The sequence below is a fragment of the Pogona vitticeps genome, chromosome 4, assembly GCF_051106095.1.
Source record: "Pogona vitticeps strain Pit_001003342236 chromosome 4, PviZW2.1, whole genome shotgun sequence".
Lineage (NCBI taxonomy): Eukaryota > Metazoa > Chordata > Lepidosauria > Squamata > Agamidae > Pogona > Pogona vitticeps.
The window spans coordinates 219588508-219608196 of record NC_135786.1 but is presented as its reverse complement, the minus strand read 5'-3'; the positions used below and the strand labels follow the sequence as shown (position 1 = coordinate 219608196).

At 40.7% G+C, this 19689-nt stretch overlaps 1 protein-coding gene across 1 annotated transcript in view; it reads right to left on the bottom strand.

The window, feature by feature from the left end:
- TRHR (thyrotropin releasing hormone receptor) overlaps nucleotides 1-18947 on the bottom strand; it is a 30266-nt gene extending 11319 nt beyond the window's left edge. The window contains exons 1-2 of the mRNA XM_020783388.3: nucleotides 18239-18947; nucleotides 16402-17244 (exon numbers count right to left, since the gene is read on the bottom strand). Coding sequence (XP_020639047.3) covers nucleotides 16402-17190 — 789 coding nt within the window. The 5' untranslated portion in view covers nucleotides 17191-17244; nucleotides 18239-18947. The remainder of the gene's footprint in view (nucleotides 1-16401; nucleotides 17245-18238) is intronic.
- Between the last annotated feature and the right edge of the window lie 742 nt (nucleotides 18948-19689).

Sequence of the window (19689 nt, the reverse complement as noted above, 5' to 3'; positions counted from 1 at the left end):
AGTTCTTTTTCAATGTGAATATTTTGTGGGAAAGCATTGATTGTAGCAACTTCAGGTGAAACTGAGGACACCTGTTCTCTCTCCTGACTGCACAGAGGCTAGTTGCACGTATACCTGATATGTGATACACAGCCAGGATTGCAGTCCACGCAAGCAAGAAAGCTGGAGAATAAGGTCCCAGCAGTTGTTTCCCGTGGTCTTAAATGCCCTTTCGCATTAATACTGCTTCCCCAACACTGAAAAGATTTGCTAACTGTGGAACTCCGAGGGAAATGTTGGTTTCTTTCTCTCATTCTTTAATGCGGAGAGGGTGTTTGTAGATCATGATTTGTTTCTCTCTGAGCAGCAAATTAAGTTGTAACAACAAATAACTAACAGGCACTTTGAGACCTTGGTTAAGGTATTAGCTATAAAGAACAGAATAATAATTTAGGATTTCTGTGTGCTTTGAGACCTGAGATGGGCAAGTTGCATTTTGACAGTACAACTGCCACAGTGGCCGTGTAGACTGTGGGTACCACAGTAAGGGATTCCAAGTAAGGGATTTTCATCTTTGCGATCCCTCCTTCCTTCTCCACATCTCCAAGGCAGCTTGAGTTGCAGTTTTGAAGAAACTGCAACTTACAAACATACCTGCCTGGAATTAAGACATTGAACTCAATGGAACTCACTTTCTAGTGCAGCAGGTATAGGAAGGTGTTTTAAATATTTGCTCATTGTAGAAGCATGATCTGTTCTCAGTACTTTTCAGTCTTGTCCTTCCCAAATTGTATGCATTTCTTGCAAGTGTCTATTTCAGATGCTGAATGACTCATTATGAAGTACTAATAAAAGAAACAATGCAAGCAGAAAATAATGTCCATCACCATGTCAATTTAGATGGGTTTGTAAGTCATTAACGTATTAAATATTTGCACAGATCACACAGTGACTAAAAATAATCTAGACTATTTTTGAATAACTACTCTAAAATGTCCAGAAGAGTATGTATGATCTTCAGAAGATCACATCTGAATAAGTGGGCTGCAGTCTACAAATGCTTACACCAAATAAAAAGGGTTAGTTTGTAAGAGGCCACAACAGTCTTTTGCTGATTTTGGTGCAGTAACCTCTATGGTTTTGGTGCAGTAACTAACCCTTTTTATTTGGTATAAGCATTTGTAGACTGCAGACCACTTATTCAGATGTGATCTTCTGAAGATTCGGTCAAATGGAACTTGCAAAGATTCTTCAGCACTGCTGTAGCCAAGACTTTCTCACAAAGTATCTTACCCTACCAAAGGCTGTGCTGAGGACTTTCTACTGCTTTGGAAAGTGCAGAACCCTTCAGATGAGGGCCATGATGGCATTTAAGAAGCAAAAACAGACAAACTAATCTTTCCTGGAATCACTGCAATAATTAAAAAACACCTTTATACCTAAATGAGCTGATATGATTGATAAAGTCATTTGGTCACATCAGAATTAACCCTTTCAGGGATAATAAAGTGGGAAAGGGAAACCTAAGCTCCTGCCCAGACTGGAAGCTGGAGACAGAGGATGACTCAAGGCTTACAAGTGGGACAGCTGGCTGGGGGGAGGAAACACACAAATACTGCAAATTGCGCAAAATACTGATGATGGCTCCTTCTTTGCTGCTAAGACTTTTCAGGATCAGGAGCTTCTCTAAGGGAAAGGAGAAAAAGTCTTGCCCAAAGACAATTTGTGCAAATTGCACACATCTTGATGAGGGGGGGGGGAAGAAAGCTCTCTTTTCTACTCATGGGGCTTAAACATTCCTCTTTGAGGTATCACTTTGAGTTGAGACAGCCTAAATTTGGAGGAATGAAAGATTTATCAAATATTCTTTGCATCCCAGGGCTACAGTTTACAAAAGATTCTGCCAAATAAAACTTGTTAACTTTAAGATACCACAAGACGTGTTTTTGCCATTTAGCACCTTATTATCAAGAATCCACAGTCTCTGCATTCTTTCCTCTGTCCTCAGGGAGCCTACTTAATCAGATGGGAAAATGGCTGGGTAGTTAACTCACTAAGGGTTGTGATGTTCTTTTCATAAGATTGTAAACTCCTTGAGAAGTGACCTCACTTCATTGCTTAGGCCACTTGGTAAAATATCCTGTCCATTAATGATGCTATGCAATCACTACCATTAATAAAAAGCTATGAATGAGTCATAATACTAAGAATTTTTCCTAGAGGTCTATAGATCTCTTAGGAAGGTGTTGAAAAGTCAGACTTTCTGACCCATAGAGCATGGCTGTTCTAAGAAAACACTGAGAAGCAAAGTGACACTAATAAAAAGATGTCACCACTATCTCATTCAATTTCTTCCAGTTCTGGATGGTCGTGCTGTCATGAGATACATTCAAGCATGGGGTTTGCCTTGGACATGGCTCCTTGGGTTATGAATCAAGCACATGAGACTTTGATCTGGCAAGCTTCAAAGGACCTGCTTCCTAGGAAACTAGATTATAGTCTCATTGATCTTTGTCCTAGCCAGTAGTTTTCATCAGCATTTCATATGTAATATAGCTTCGTAATACCACTGAACAGGCCTCATCTGATCAAATAATGATAACAGACTGGTAAGTAGAAAAGTGAAATTATGGAGCAATGGTGGTTTCTATCTTCATTTAGGTATACACTGATGGCATATTGACACAAAAGGGTTCACCTCTGGTTGCCCATCTGTAGTTATCTTGGCTCAATTGCCTCTACAGGATGACCTACTGAAATTTGGGGAGTCTTTCAGATCACATTTCTTCTTTTCTTCAGTTTCACCTTGGCTGCATGCCATTTTCGGCCACAACATCCTGATGCAGATATTAAAGACTCTCCATCTCTCAGGGAGATAGTTCAGTAAAGGGAAGGGTTGTAACCCATGAACAGCTCAGCCTGTGCTGAGAGTCTGGGCTTGAGTCAATAGTTATGAATGAACAAATGGGTCTTTATTATACAGTGGTGCCCCGCTTAACGATTACCCCACTTGACGATGAATCCGCTTCATGACGATGCTTTTGTAATCACAGATCGCAAAATGATGTTTTAATGGGCTTTTTTCGCTTCCTGACGATCGGTTCCCTGCTTCGGGAACTGATTCTTTGCATTATGATGATCAAAACAGCTGATTGTTGCATTTTCAAAATGGCCACTGGCTACTCAAAATGGCTCCCTCTGTTTTTAGGAGGCATTTTTTGCTGCACAGGCACCTGCAAATGGCCACCCTATGGAGGATCTTCGCTGGACGAGCAGGTATTTTGCCCATTGGAACGCATTGAGAGGGTTTCAATGCGTTTCAATGGGCTTTTTTTTCGCTTGACAAGATTTCACTCTACAGCAATTTCGCTGGAACGGATTATCCTTGTCAAGCGAGGCACCACTGTATAGCTTAATGGTTTAGATATCTGACTGTGGAGCCAGAGGTTGGGAATTTGATCCCCTACCGTGCCTTCTGCAAGTGCAGCCAGCTTATGTGACCTTGGGCAAACTACACAGTCCCAGGGCATCCCTAGAAGAAGGAAATGATAAACTACTCTGAGTATTCTCTACCTGGAAAACCTTGAAAAGGGTTGCCATAAGTCACAATTGACTTGATGGCACAGCACATGATGATGATTATTATTTAATGGAGCCATATCCCAAGCAGGATCAAAGTGCAGGGAGTTTTTGATTAGCAGTGACATTGATGTCACTTGCCCACTCCCTCAGGCTTCCCTCTGAGCTTGGTGGTAATGCTCACAAGCAATACTTCATGGGCAGGGAAAATCAGAACTCAGATTTGGATCAGAATTCACTTGCAAAAAGGGCTTGGTGGATTCCACCTTGCACACGTGGCAGCCAACAAAAGAACTGCATGCACTGGTGCATGCACTGGTAGCAACTAGATACTGGACGTCAACAGGAATTCCTTGCATTCTGTAACTTCTCAGCAGCCAGGCCACTGTTCCTGTTGTTTCAGCTGCACAACACATAGTGAGTATTGTTAAACACATTGTGTTGTTACTACTAGGTCAGAAAAAAATAAAAGGCAATACTCTGAGGTACTCTCTGATAATACACACTGGCTTTATTGATACAAATTCCATAGACACTTAGGACTGATTAGGATCATATTAGGACTGATAAAAGAATGGCACGAACATGGGAAAATGCTGTCAAAATGCCCTTTAAAATACCCTTAAAAGTAACATTTGAAATTAATTAGTTACTTCTTAAAACTAAAAGGCTTAGGTTATACTATATATGATTTATCTAAACATATTGTAACTTTCTAACTATTACTTTTATTACTTATGACTCAAAAGTAACTAGTGTCAGGTAATTGTTACTTGTAACTAGTGACTTCTGAGCTCTGAGAAGGATGGATTTTGCCAGTTGTAAGCAATGCCTGTTGCAATACAAAGCACAAGGTTGTTGAGTTTGGCTTTACATTGAATGGGAAATTGTTATAGCTGAACACAGCAGTTCAAAGTTTTGCGTACCTCTTTGGAATTTCACTGTAGGTGCTGCACAGCAAAAAGTGCCTGCACTTCAACATTATTGTTACTGTCTGCACTACTTACCTATGTACATTTATTTCATCGAATCATAGAATAGTGGCAACTATAGAGAATATAAAGCCATCAAGCCCAACCCCCTGCTCAATGCAGGAATACCAAGCAACGATTATCTGCCAGGTGGTTGTCTAAGTTTCTCTTGAATGCCTCCAGTGTTGGAGCACTTGCCACCTTTCAAAGTAATTGGTTTACTTATTTATTTATTTATAACTCATCTTCTATGATGTAGGTGTCCTTACAGCTCATATAATTGTAAAAATATAAATATCTAAAAACACATATTATCTAGTAATGCTGTTTTTATATGCTGTCGGGTCATTTCTGCTTTATGATGACCCTAACAGGGCTTTGAAAGTAAGTGAAATGTGCAAAGAGTGGCTTAGCATTGCTATTCCCAGGTGACTTTCCATGATCAAGTGGGGCATCTGAGCCCATGTCTCCTATGCCCTAGTTCAGCACTTTGCCCACTATAAAGGGCTCCTATCCAGTGTCTAAATCACACTGGCCATGTGACCACGGAAGATTGTCTTCGGACAAATGCTGGCTCTATGGCTTGAAGAGCGGGATGAGCACCGCCCCCTAGAGTCGAGCACGACTGGACAAGAATTGTCAAGGGGAACCTTTACCTTTTTTTATCCAACAACAGCAAAGCATCACTGAAAACATAGACCAGTGTCCTATTGCTGAGATGTGCAGTGGAAGAACAATCAGATAACAGCCGTCACTGCTGCTCTGGCAGGCTCCCCACTGTGTGTCCATTCTTGCACAGGCAGTGAGATCTATTATGCAGCTGGCAGCACAACAGGGAGCCTGCTGGAAGAGGGAGGATGTTTACATGCTTGTCCTTCTGTTACATATTTAGGTAATAGCATACTGGCTGTAGGCAAGTAAAATATAACTATATCACTGCAATAAAAAAAGAAAACTAAACTAAACTAAACTAAAAACAAATGTCAGACTCCTCAGTTTTAATATAAATGTGTGGAGGGTGGGGGAAAAGCAAACCTGAATTAAATAAATCAACATCTACTAATTTGAGACCATACATTCAACAATAGGACAAATAAAGTAATTCTACAATTAAAAAAAAACTTATTTTAAAGGAAGCCTGGCATATTTTCTGTGCTCTGATGCTGCCACCTAGTATGCAATACCAGTCTGCCTAAGCACTTGATCAGCTGATCCCCAAGAGCCAATCCTGTCAGTCAGGCCCTATAAAGCTCTGCCCACATGTGCTATTGCTCCTCCTTCTGACCAACCTGTCGGTTCTGTGAGGTAGCTAATTCTCCCTTTCCTTGAGTCTTAATCCCCATAAATCTTTGAATATGAAGATAGATGACGTGCAAAATCAGATTGAAACAAGGTGTAAATATTGCAAATACTGTATGTTTTTAGAAAATCCTGGCTCAAGGAATGAAAGGATGAGGAAAAAAGATAAGTGCCTAAGGAAAAGGCATCAAAAATGTTTGTCCACCAGACTAGATTGCTACTAGGAAGGGACAGCTTGGCAAGGTGAGATAATAGATGAACCCATTGAGCACAGGGTTGGACTCAATGGCCTTATAGGCCCCTTCCAACTCAGTTATTTCATGATACTATGAAAAGAGTTTTGTGCTGAAATCCTGGAGTGCTATTCCTTGAATGTGTCACTCAACATCAGCTGCACCATGTACTACTATTGTGTTTCCCCAAAAATAAGACAAGGTCTTATATTAATTTTTGCTCCAAAAATGCACTGGGGCTTATTTTCAGGGGATGTTTTTTTTTTTTTCATTTACAACCATCTATGTTTATTCAAATATAGTCATGTCATCTTCTGGTTGCTGCACAATGGTGGAGGGCAGGCTTTCACTTAATTAGAGCTTATTTTGGGGGTAGGGCTTATATTATGAGCATCCTGAAAAATCATACTACGGCTTATTTTCAGGTTAGGTCTTATTTTCATGGAAACATGGTAGGAAATCTACACTGGAAAACAATAACCCACAGTGGGTTGTTTTAAGAATTTGCTCAAGGCCAGGCTAACCTTGCACTTAATTGGGTAACTGCAGTGGAGAGTTCGACATTGACATCCATACCATCAAGGCGATGTAGCCTAGACAGAAATTGTACAAGAAGAAAGAAAGAAAGATGAGTTGCTGGAATGTGAATGAGCTGCATTCCTTCCTGACTATACTGCAAAAAAGAACAAGTAAAATCAAACCAAAAAGGCATGCAAAAATGATGCATTTTGCATCTGGACTGTAAGAGAGACATCTAGTCTGTTCCTGTCACATTTTGGAAGGCTATATCAGCTCCAGGAAACAGCCCTTTACCCTCTTAACCCTGGCAAATAGCAGCTAAGAATAACAGTGCCTACACAGGGGTTAGAATTTTGACCTGAGACTTTGGAGAAGTTGGTTTAAGTCCTTGTTGAGCTTGAAAGTTTGCTCAATTGCTGTTTCTTAGCCTGACCTACTACACTGGACTGTTGCAAGTATAAAGGCAGGGAGACACCGTGCCATGCCCCTTGGAGGGCAGGCAAGATACAAAGCTAAGCAATAAACTAATAAATCCTGTGCATGTTTGAACAGTCAATGTTGACTAATTTCATGTAAGCTTGAGTCTATATAACTGTGTTCAGGATTACAGCTTAGGAGCCAAAAAACACATTACATGACAAAATCGTGAGAGTGTGTGTGTATACACATGCCCCTGTGTTTCTGTTTATCATCATGGAGTATCTTTAAAGAGTTTCCTTCTGGGTAGCATTTCATGCATCCATTAAATTTTGTGTGTTTGTGTGTGTGTGTGTGTGTGTGCGTGCGTGTCTGTGTGTCTGTGTGTCTGTGCGTGTGCGTGTGCGTGTGTGTGCAGCAGCTCATGCAGTTGCAGGTGTGTGCCACCCCTGCCCCTATGGGGAAAGTTCCCTTTGCTGCCTAATGATGATGGTCTCCCTACATGGTACTGCTGATGAAACTGAAAAGAAACCAAGGTATGACTTGCTGTAGGAGAGAGCTGCTATTGGAATCCTACTACTTTTCTACTTTCCTGCTACCTTTCAAAGTTGTTTTATTGTTTCATGGTCTTACATTTTTCTAATGTTTTAATTTAAGGTAAATTCTGTCTTTTTTAAAAAAACGAACTAACTTGGAAGTTTTTACTGAATGACAGGTTTACTATCCCATGCTGTCAAGTTCTCTCTGACCTATGATGACCCCATGACCAACAAAAGATCAGATAGTTAACAGCCCAGCCCGGGTCTTGCAAACACAAGATCCTAGCTTCATTTACCAAGTCAGTCCATCATACATCTAATCTTCCTCATTTCCTGTTGCTTTCAATTCTACCCAGCATTGTCTTTTCCAGTGAGCCTTGTCTTCTCACGATGTGTCTAGAGTATAATAGTCTCAGTTTTAATCCTTTTTGCTTCCAGGGAATGTTCAGGCTTGATTTGATCTAATACCCACTTATTTACCTTTCTGAGGGTCTATGGTATCCAGAAAGCTCCCCTTTAACACTGTATCCAAATAAATTGATTTTATTCAATTTATTTTATTCACCATCCATCTTTCATGTCTTTAGTAATGAAATATACAATACTGAGAATGATTTTGGTCTCCAGAAGGCTATGAAACAGTTTCTTTTTGTTTTCACTGTTTATTTAGAATCTAAATTTTAGATGACATAAAACAAAATGGTCTAAATAAATGAAAACAAAAAGAGGTTGTTTTGTAGTCTTCTTTAGAAACTCGCATTACTGAACATCAAATGTGGGAGGATAATGAAGTTCTGTGAGAACAATGAAGTTCTAATGAAGCTATCTGAGAGTAAAAGGGTTATCAGAGGGACTTACTACTTGCAAAGGAAAGGAAACATAATTGTTTATAGAGTTTTCTAAATAGTAAGCATGTTCAAAAGAGCTTGTGTAGTGAAATATTACTGAACTAGTTCTTTCAAAAATTATTAACCCTTAGTTGTTAGTTTTCTAATGGTGAAGGCCCAGAGAAGTTCATTTGCTGCTTCCTCTACGCTTAATGAAAAATATCTGCATTAATAGAATAACTTATCATGCAGAAAGTATTTGACTTGATTAATTATTTAGCAAAAAATGCCTCATGGCCTGCAATCACATCTTACCAGCTCACTGGTTCTGATTGTTGCATCTGAGATAGTCTATATGCAACTCACAAGATCTTAGAGAAATAGGATTGTCAAGGGACGTACCTTCATGGTATTGAAAATACCATCTGGTCTTCAGCAATAACAGTGTGTGGGGGTGTGTGCTGAGGGTGCCAGTGAGGGTGTAGAGGACATAGGAAGATTCATACCCTCAGCAGTGATGGCTTATCTTCTGCATACCAAAGCACATGGTCTACTGCTCAGGTACAGTGCATAGAGTAACTGGATAACATTCCATAAACCAGGAGCAACAACAACAAAAACAACAAATGAGCTGTGTTGAATGTGACTCACAGCTGAAACAATATTCAATAAAATGCCTATTTCCTTCTATTCATCAAGTTCTTTCAAGCATGTATTCCAGAAAATTATCTCCAAACAGATATGCAGAGGAAAAGTGTGTTTATATTGTAAACCACAATCAAGTTCTTGTTTTAACATGCTTCTAAAATCAATGTCTTTTGCTACTTGAGGGATCACTGCTTCTAGCACAGCTGCAACTAGCAATGTTGGCACCCACAGCTTCTCTGGGGGAAACTTTGGGATTCCATGAGATGGGCATATGCAGGAAGAGGGTGCAGGAACTGAAACGGCTGCTCAGGTCTGAAGCGACAATGGCCGTGTTAATCTGGTACAGAACCTGCCTGGTTTATATTTCCTTCTGCTTGTGAAGGAATGGCAGGAAGCCCTATATCTCTCAGGGGTAGCAGGTTCACCCCAGCAGCAAATACTATAGATCAGTGATCTCCAACCTTGGGCCTCCAGATGTTCTTGGACTGCAACTCCCATAAGCCTTCACCACCACCTCTACTGACCAGGATTTCTGGGAGTTGAAGTCCAAGAACATCTGGAGGCCCAAGGTTGGGGACCACTGCTATAGATAGTTCACTCCATCCAGCAGCATTTTTGGGGCCTTATAAATGAAGTCTTGTTTCCCTACCCTAGTTATAGCTCTGGCTTCTAGATACAGGATCAGTGTCTTGTCTAGTGAGGCTGTAAGGGCAGAATTGGAAAAAGTTCCTTTTTAAAACTTGGATAAGAGGAACCAGTAGCCATGCCATCTGGGAGAATCTGGGAGCTGAAATAATTTTTAAAAAGTATTCTGATAAGAATCAGTCTATCCAGTATGCCTGTTTCCATAGTTATCAACCAGATACCTTTGCAATCCTGATACCCCAAACCAAAGGTGATAGGACTCCTCCCCAACAATTTTGTGGTTCCTGAGAAAGGATAGTGAAAGGAACAGAGGCCCACCTGTGACCTCATGGAAGTCTGTATATATTTCATGCTAAGCAACTGAAGACATTTGCATCAGAATGAATGCTTCTGAGTTTGCTCATAGAGTTGTGGGCTATCTTGGGGGCCCTAAGGTTTATTTCTATATTAAAGACAAAATAAAACACCATGCTGAATGCCTTTTCTAAAAAATTGTGTTGCATCTGAAATGCATGCCATATCCTTTTGTAGTAAAGACCAGGCGAGAACTGAAGAAGGCCTTGTTATGCACCCCATGGGTTACACGAGCCCCTAAGGCTGCTTCTCCAGCACTAAGAGAGAGAAAATTCCCCCAGTTTTTTAAAAAATCGGACAACAGCAGAGAATCATACCTCTAAGGGGGTGCTATTCATTTCTAAAACAATGCCCCCACACCTTGCTTCAGCCGTCGTAGTTACATTGTCCTGGCCATCATTCTTTAAATGGAACCTTCTGATCACTTCCAATTTAATATACAACCCTCAGAGGGCTGGAAAAAAATAGTCCATTCCTGATTTTCAAGGAAAATTGACAGATTCTAAGTCACCCTCTCCTTAGTAACCATCTGATGTGGGGAAGATGCAGGTTCAAGGAACCTTGTATTGCATCCTACTCCAATCTGGGCTCTTCGAGATTTTTTCAGACTGTACCCCTCCATTCTCCACCATTGCTGCCATTGGCATGGCCAGCGGGGTGAGGAAAGTTGTCACAATCTGTGACTGGTCCCACCACCAGCTGCAGAATACAGGAAGATAATTAGTGGCATGCTTAAGGAGAAGCCGGGAACTGGGATGACGTTCCCTGTCTGTTAATAAGAAGCCTCCTGTCTCTTCACCTTACTTGAGAGGAAGCCAGCAGAGGCTCTGTTGGTACCCAGAAGTTGCAAACTTGACTTTGTAATAGCTCATATGGATGCTTTTGCTGCACACCATTCTTTCTTTCATACCTTTGTCCTTGACCTGTTGGACAGCTCCTAGGAAGAGATGAATCTGGGCCATACAGCAGCCAGCAATGGTGGTGAATGCAGTCACCGTGAATATGTTCAGTGTCATGTTTTGTGCTATGCATAGTTTACCATATTCTTGCAATTGCCTATGTCAGTACAAATCTTATCTTGCAATTCTTGACTTGAGAAATGGAAGAACGAGAAGCAATATCATTGATGCCTTGGGTAATTTATTTATTTATTTGATTTGTACCCCGCCCATCTGGCCTATAAGACCACTCTTAAATATTACATTCTCCAATTTTGTTCCCACGACTATGCTACCTGTGATGCTATGTATGTAACTGAATTTTACTAGGGATGAGATAGTTTCCTTCATTGTACTTGTAGGCAGTAAGCAGAATCTATGTGAAATATATAATCATGAGAAACTTTCTGTTCTTAAAAGTGGGGAGACAAGGGCTACTACGGACAGCATTGCTCCTTAGTGTGGAATAGTGGACAGAGTGATGGGTTAGAACAAAGACTCGGGAGACCTGAGTTTGAATCCCCACTTGCCCGTGGAAAGTTTGGGTGTGGAGATGGAACTGGTAAAACCACTCCTTAAATATCACACTTGCTTGGAAAGCCTGTTAGGGTCACTGTAAGTCAATTCCAACTTGACAGCACACAACATAAGGAGTGTTAACACAGGCAGTGTGAAAACTCTTGGCTTCCACAAACCAGAGTCCAAATATATACAGCTCAGAGTTCAGAGAGCTATTCAGAAATGAAATGTTTCATGCTTTGTCATTAGGAGCATGCAAGAGACCAAAAGAAGTCACAAAGAAACAAACCATCACAAAGGAACGAACAATTCTGTGACACACAAGAGTTTGAAAAAAATCATTTCCTGGATTACAGCTCTCAAGATCCTTTGGCCAACATGGCCAGTATAGTACAAAAAAAAGGACACATTCTTCAGTCTCTGCTATCACCAGCTTTTCCATCATGATAATGGATTCTTGCGACATTGCCTGTGCTAAATGCTTACCATTGTCCAGATGTTGGCATTATCATTACCAGTTTGCGAGCCTTTGGTCAGTTTGGAGAGTGACCAAAGTTAACAATGTGATTCATTGTCACCAGTTCCTGCATTGCAGATTCCCCTGACCTTACTCTCTACAGCAATACCTCTAACCAGGGGTACTATCTATATGTATGAAATTCTGCATGACATGCATGTGTCTGTTTCAGCAAAATTCCGAAAATGTTGTAGGGCTACAGTACGTTTCTTAGCCATTACAGTGCCATAGGATTCTTGGGTGTTTTTGAAGCCACTGACTAACAGGGCTAAACATGTGGAAACTAGATCTCTTCCTGAATAGAGACTTGGCTGAGTTTCATACCTTGTAACTATGTAATAGTTAAATGTATGTAATTATGCCTTGGATTAGGCTAGATTAAGGCATGCTGCAACCCTAAATTTAAATATAAGAAATCCTGTAGCATTGCTATTGAGAGAGAGAGAGAGAGAGAGAGAGAGAGAGAGAGAGAGAGAGAGAGAGAGAGAGAGAGAGAGAGAGAGAGAGAAGCTTATTTAAGGACACTATATAAAATAGGAGTTATGTTTATCTTACTCAATGGGATATCGGATTACATATTTATTTTTTATTTTATTTATTTATTTTATTTATATCCCGCCTATCTGGTCGGGTCAGGACCACTCTAGGCGGCTAACAACCATAAAAAGTACAATAAAAATATATAAACAATTTAAATAATGAAAGCCATACACAGAGTAAGAGAAACAATAGAAGAGGAAAGAAAAGGCGTCAGGAATTGTCTAATGGGAAGGCCTGCCAAAACATCCATGTCTTTAATTGATTCTTAAAGATAACCAGCGAGGAAGCCCTGCGAATCTCAGGAGGAAGGTTGTTCCAGAGGCGAGGAGCCACCGCCGAGAAGGCCCGGTTTCTTGTTTTTTCCTTCTGGGCCTCCCTTGGCGTCAGGCTCCTCAGCCTCACCTCCTGGCTCGCACGAGTGACACAGGTTGGTGGGAGTAGGCGTTCCGCCAAGTAACGAGGCCCTAAACCGTTTAGGGCTTTGTACGTGAGCATCAACACTTTGAAGTCGATGCAGAATCGGATGGGGAATCTTCTATTTTGTGCTGACTCAGTCTCTGTGTGGAACCATGATGACCTTTAGTGCTGGAAAATTTAGCAGTATACCTCCACTACTTTAATTTCAAATACAAGATCTATAGTCACAAACACACAGCTACATAAAGTTTCTCAGGAATATACTTGGAAACAATACCTTTTCAGACGATCAGACCTTGGAACAGGAAACCTTTTGGACCACAATACCTTTTTGGACTATAATCCCCAGAATCCAAGTTGTAGGACACGTAACAATGAGCTCAATCTAAGGGAAGCCATGCTTTGATTTGGATTCCTGCCTTGAGTGAAGGGTTGGACTCAATGGCCTTATGAGTCCCTTCCAACTCCATTATTCTATGATTTAAAAAATGAGACTCCTGCTTTCTGGACTAGTAAATCTACCAATTGATCTGCATTTAGTTTTAAAAATAGCAGCAGGAACAACATAAGAACCAAAATTGTTTGGAGCTGTTAAAGAGGAGAGACATAATGATATGACCGCACGTAGGACCCCTTTCTAATCAGAGAAAAGTTTACATTTTGAAGAAGATGCTGCTGATTTCCAAAGAGTGTAATTAAATGATGTATTGTGTTAACATTTCTCCTTCTTTCAGCTCAGACTCTGAGCAAGATATCTAGACAGAATATTTTTATGAAAACACATCCATGTGGGAGAAATTAAGTAACAACATCTCAAACCAGTAGAAAAAGCAGCAGTTGGTTTTGAAAGTACAGGGCGTCTTGGAAGATACGGAAGTGAGAAGTTCTTAAGGCTGCAGTATAGCACTATATAAACATAGTTTGTAAGTAAAAGACAGAAAGCACAGAAAGAAAAATTTACCTAGGTCATATTTGTTTCTTGCCTTTTGTTGATGGAAAGCAGTGCAGCATGTCTGGATTTAATCAGTTTGTCTGGCTGTTGTTGTTTAAAACATAAGTATTTAACAAAATTTAGAATCGTACGATAAATGTGAACATGGAGAAACAAAATCTGACAGGTTTGTGCATCCGAACTCAGAACTCCCCATCTGGGTCTGAATCCCTGTGTATTCAACTATGTCAGTGAGCAATTAGAGTTGCTGGCCAACTTTTTTTATTCTCAAAGACCCTTCCTCAACAACAGCTATGTGTTTGGCTGATACAGTACAGCCCTTTCCATGTCAAGAATAGCTGTATCAGTTGAACTTGGCCAGTGAAGATAGGCAATTTTTTTCCCTTTGGTTAATTCTCAAAGAATTTGACAAAAGGCTTTCAAGGTGGGGATCTAATGGTTGTTGTGGGTTTTTCAGGCTCTTTGGCCGTGTTCTGAAGGTTGTTCCTAACGTTTTGCCAGTCTCTGTGGCCGGCATCTTCAGAGGACAGCACAGAGTGTCACAGAGACTGACGAAACGTTAGGAAGAGCAACCTTCATAACATGGCCAAAGAGCCCGAAAAACCCACAACAACCAATTTGACAAAACACTGCGTACTTGCTGTGCCACCCAGAGTAGACCTTTGGTCTAGATGGGCAGGGTAGAAGTCTAATAAAATAAAACAAATAAGAAGGACCAGTTGAGATCACCTGGAATATGTGTGGCTGAGAGGGTTACATGCCCTGCCTTCTGTGCAGCCTTGGTGATGCTGTATGGTCCAAGAACACCGCCAGAATAAGGGACTGGTAAGCTACCTTTGAGTCTTTTAATATCTAGAAAATGCTGGGAAGGGCTGCCAGAAGTTGGAATCAACATGATGGCATGTCATTTTTAATGCTTACAACATTAGGTGAGTTGGGTTAGACCTAGTGGCATTATTTGTGTAAAGGAACATATTTGTGGTGCAAATGGAATTTATTCAGTGTTGCAACTCTAAAATATAGGTTGGATTTCTATATTTTTTAAATTACAGATCTCATGACAAGTAACACTATTGAAATAAATCAGGTGATAGATCGGGGTTTCTGAAGTCAATTTAAAGTCATGTAGGTTTTAAGTCATTGTGTGGATTATCTCGGGATAACATTTAACCCATTTTTAAACTGTGTTGTATATCAGTCGAGAGGGCTACATGAGCTTTTAAAATCATTGCATTTGAGGCTTTGTTCTGTATCTGCCCTTGCACTGTGTGGGGTCTATCAAGAAAAGGATGCCAGTATCACAGGTTTCAGGCTGCGGCAAAACCTTGCAGTCTGATCTGTCATTTTTCTCCCTCTCTGTAATACTTGAACTAGCACTATCCCAGTTTGAAAGAAATAAAAATATTGAAAATATTAAAAATAATACCACCAGCAGCAGCAGCAACAGTAAGTACCTATTTTGGACCACTATTTTTATAGTGGACACAGAAAACTTGTTGCGTTTGAATCTTCATCAAATTACACTAGTTTTTTGATCTTGTTTTACGAATTCCTTTGAGGTTTTTTAATTGATTCTCCATTGCCTACCTTGCTCTTGGTTTGTCTGTACCATTTTAAGGGGTTTTAAGGGCTTTTGGATGAGTGCTAGATGCAACACAAATGGGGGAAATGAAATGGAAGTACTGTACCTGAAAAACCTGTCCCTTTCACATTTAGTGAAAGACCTAAAAATGAATGAGGCACCACTTGAATGCACTCAAAATGAATCAAACCCAAAGTTTTCACCATGCACATTCCTACTAATTATGCCTCCTGAGCTACATGGCTCCTGTTTCAATAGCAATGATAGGATGTCACAGCTGATTAGTCTAAGCACTACATTCACACCTTTGTGTGGTATAGTGTTTAGAGTACTGAACAAGGATGTGAGCAGTCCAGCATTTTGTCTCCAATGAGCTGTGGAACCAGAACCAGGTGCACCTTCTCAGATCGACCGACCTTGCAGAATTGTCTCCAGTTCAATCTGTGTCCTGGACTTCGACGTATTTGCAAGCCTCCCTGTGACTTGCATTAGAAAACCAAAATGGCGTTCTTGTTTTCCTTATTACAGAGATGTACATGAACTAAGAATGAATAAGTGGATCAGATTGGGTACAGAGTGCAAGAGAGAGAGAGAAAGAGAGAGAGAGAGAGAGAGAGAGAGAGAGATGCACACCTGCCAAATTTTGAAGTGTTTTAGATGAGACACCTTTAGAATTTGGGGTTTTTTTTCCCAAAAAAAGAAAATCAGTAGACTAAAGCAATTTTTACCCAATCTGATCCAAATTATCCTCTAGACACAAATCAATTTATACATTCTCTTTGCTTTGCTCTGGAACTCACTGTGCTTCGATCTGAAACTCACACAAATCAGTCCAAACTAGGCCAATTGGGTTAGAAATTTGGCATTCAGATAGATCAAGGGAACATCTCTAAAATGCAGCCTTAGTTTCCAGAAAGTATTCCTACCTGTCTTCTAGAAGCCACTGCACTATTTATACCCTTGTTGGCCACTTTCGTCTTGTCCAGGGAAGCCGAGTTGTTCTTCCATGGCTTGGAGTTTTCTTTAGGATCTGAAGAGATGGGATTCAGGAACAATATCCTGGCGATTAACCCATAAAGAACAGTTGCTAATATCATCGGCATGACATAAAATATTCCAAAGTCCATCATATAGATTGGAGAATAGTAACTCCTGGACACTTTATACCCACAGGCGACTGTGGTGGTATCTTTGTAGATGACCGTGTTGAGATCTAACAAGAAAAACCAGAGCATGCAGTAGATGGAGGTGAATGCCCAGACAAAAATGATGATCTTTTTGGCTCTAGAGAAAGTGCATAAAAACTGGGCTTTGATAGGGTGGCAAATAGCTATGTACCTCTCAACAGTGAAGGCGGTTATAGAGCAAGAAGATGCATTAATGCCAAGGTACTGGAGATAAGTAATACAGAGGCATCCGATGTAGCCATACACCCAGGATCCATAGACGCTCTCGGTGATATTGGGAAGTCCGGCAGCCACCAGAACCATGAGGTCAGCTACCGCAAGGCTCACCAGATAACAATTGGTTGGGGTCCTCATGTGCTTTGTCCTAATTACTACCAGTACCACCATGATGTTGCCCACAATGCCTAACCCACAGATGATGAGAACCAAAGAGATAGTGACCACTTGATATTCAATGGTGATCACCTCCCGGTTGGGCAAGAATTCTGTTTCATTCTCTCCAGTGCTGGTGTTGTTCTCCATCTTCATCTGGCTGGCTTCTACCTGTTAGCTTCCCGGTCAGCACATTTTCTCCTTGTCCACCTAGGAAAGGTAAAATCATAGTGAACCCAGAAGAAGAGGAATTAATTGCGTATGATCCACATCATTAAAATGCCTATATTTATCAGACCCTTGGATCCCAACGGTTTGTTGACCTCTCCCTCATACACATGAATTCTGTTGTCACAAAGGTAGGGGCTGTTTCTCACTGTCCACTGGCTAGCTATTTCTAAGCAACTGTTCTATGAGACAACTCAGATACTTACAGCTATCATCCAAAGTATTCTTTTTCTGTTGAGCCCGTAAAGGGTGAAGGATCAGAGTTGGTTTTCCACCTAACAGTCATTCCTAACTGCTGTGAATCATGTAGTGAAGTTGTTTCTATTACAGAACCTTAAAGATTAGCAAGGTTTCTTTTATTTTGCCATAAACTTTCACTGAAGGGTGGTGTAGGCTGCAAAAACGTATACCAAAGCCAACAGAAAACACCTTGCTATTATTGAAAATGCAACCAGACTTATAATTTTTTTCAGTGCTGAAGGTAGTCCAGCTGATGACTGCACGTATATTCTTAAGCTGACACTATCTTTGGACTTGAAAAAGAAAGAGAGAAATGTGTACAGCAGCACATTCTATCCGTTTAAACTTTTCTTCTCCCGACGGTTTCACACAGCATTGAGCTGGGGCGTGAGGTCTAAGAGACTCAAGACATCTAATTTAAGGCATCCTTTGCAGGAGGTGACCCTAGGAAGTCATGCTGAGGGTGCAACAAAAGGGTACAGACAGAGAGGGAGAGAGAAGCATGTCAAACTAATTAGAGTCACAACCCTGTCTGCTTTATCCTTTTTCACTGGTAGTCATTGCCGACAGCATGCATTGATCAGCTTTGGCTGGCTGAAGGAGATTCTACTCTACCCCCGCAGACCCATGGTGTGTTTGAGTGTATGTGTTCGTGTGCCTGCGTGCTTAATAAGAAAGCACTTTCCCCCTCCTCGGCTCTGCCCTTGTTCTATAAAATATGAAATAGAGAACTTACCTTCAGCTTTGTTGAGTTTTCAGAGCCGTGCATGTTCAATCTGAATCGACAGCTTGAGTTCCTGTTCTACTTTGGTCTGGTCAGATATAAATAAATAAATAACCAAATGGTGCCCTTCCCTCCACAAATAATGCTGCAGAGAACACCAGTGGTGATGGCTGAAGCTTCATACTGACACCAACATCCTCTAAGGCTTCCGAGGGATGAGCCCCATCATCTCAAAGCAACCGAGCTGTCAAATCACAACCTGCTTCTTAATGAGAGCAGATACACAAAGTCTATGCTAAAATCACAAGCCCTATGTTTCCCATTACGGAAAGCAGGACCTCTTTCTGGAATACAATTTTAATTCAAGATTGCTGTTTAAAAACACAGCAGCAAGCCCCTACAGAGTCAGGCAAACCAAATCTGTGTCAGTTTCTTTAGGAGTGCAACTGGGAAACCCAAAGAGTGATGTGTTGCTAGTGCTCCCTTACATATATGTGATCTCTCTCCTTCCCTCTCTCTCGCTGCTCTATGCCCTGCGATGAATTTCTACACTTCAGGGTAAATGAGAAAGAGGAGGGTCTGGTCTGCCTGGAAATCAGTTTCATTCTTTCTTTTTCTTTTTTTTCAGTGTCGTATTAAACAGTAGCAGGCATCTTTATATATTACTCTGCTGCTACTGTATACTGTTTTGATCCTCTCTCTCTCTCTTTCTCTCTCTCTCTCTCTCTTTGTCTTTCTCTCTCTAGTCGATTTGGGTACTAAAAGGCAACAGATAAACTTACTTTAGAAATCCAATTTTCCTTTTCTATGTGTAGAGCATTTCCTTTGGTTCAATTGTAGCACTTCTAGAAATAATAACTGGTGTGAGCAGAGAAAAGAGAAATTGGGCTTCTTAGCAAAATCTGGGTTGAAGAGGCTGCGTGTTGAAGGAACCACATTTTAAACATGCATTTGGAAAGCAGAATTTCAGTCACTTTAAAATAACGTAAAGCGTTAGAGAAAAACGAACACTTGCCACGACCTTCTGCACTATCTGCAGCCTGTGGATTGAATGTAAAATTTTGATTGGCTGTTCAGGGTTCTTTCTTTCTTTCTTTTTTGGGACATTCTGGATTAATAATGTTTTTCTATATCTCATTATTTATGTCCTTGTGGATGGTGAAGGGTAATTCTGTTTTTAACTGTTGTTACCCACCCAGAGTAGTGTGAAGGCACTATATGGGTGGGGTATGAATGCAAGGAATAAAATAAATAAAAAATAAGTTTGGCCTTACTTAGTATTCTTTAGAGTAATCAAGACATGGCATTATTAACCCATGGGTCACTATGGTCAGGCTCTCCTCCTCTAGAAACAACTGTAGATGCCATAGCAGGCAATGCTGGTAAAAGCCACTTCCTGGCACTGTGGTCACTTGGGTCTTTAGTGACAATGGTAGGGCTGGGCAAAGTGCAGTCCATGGGCC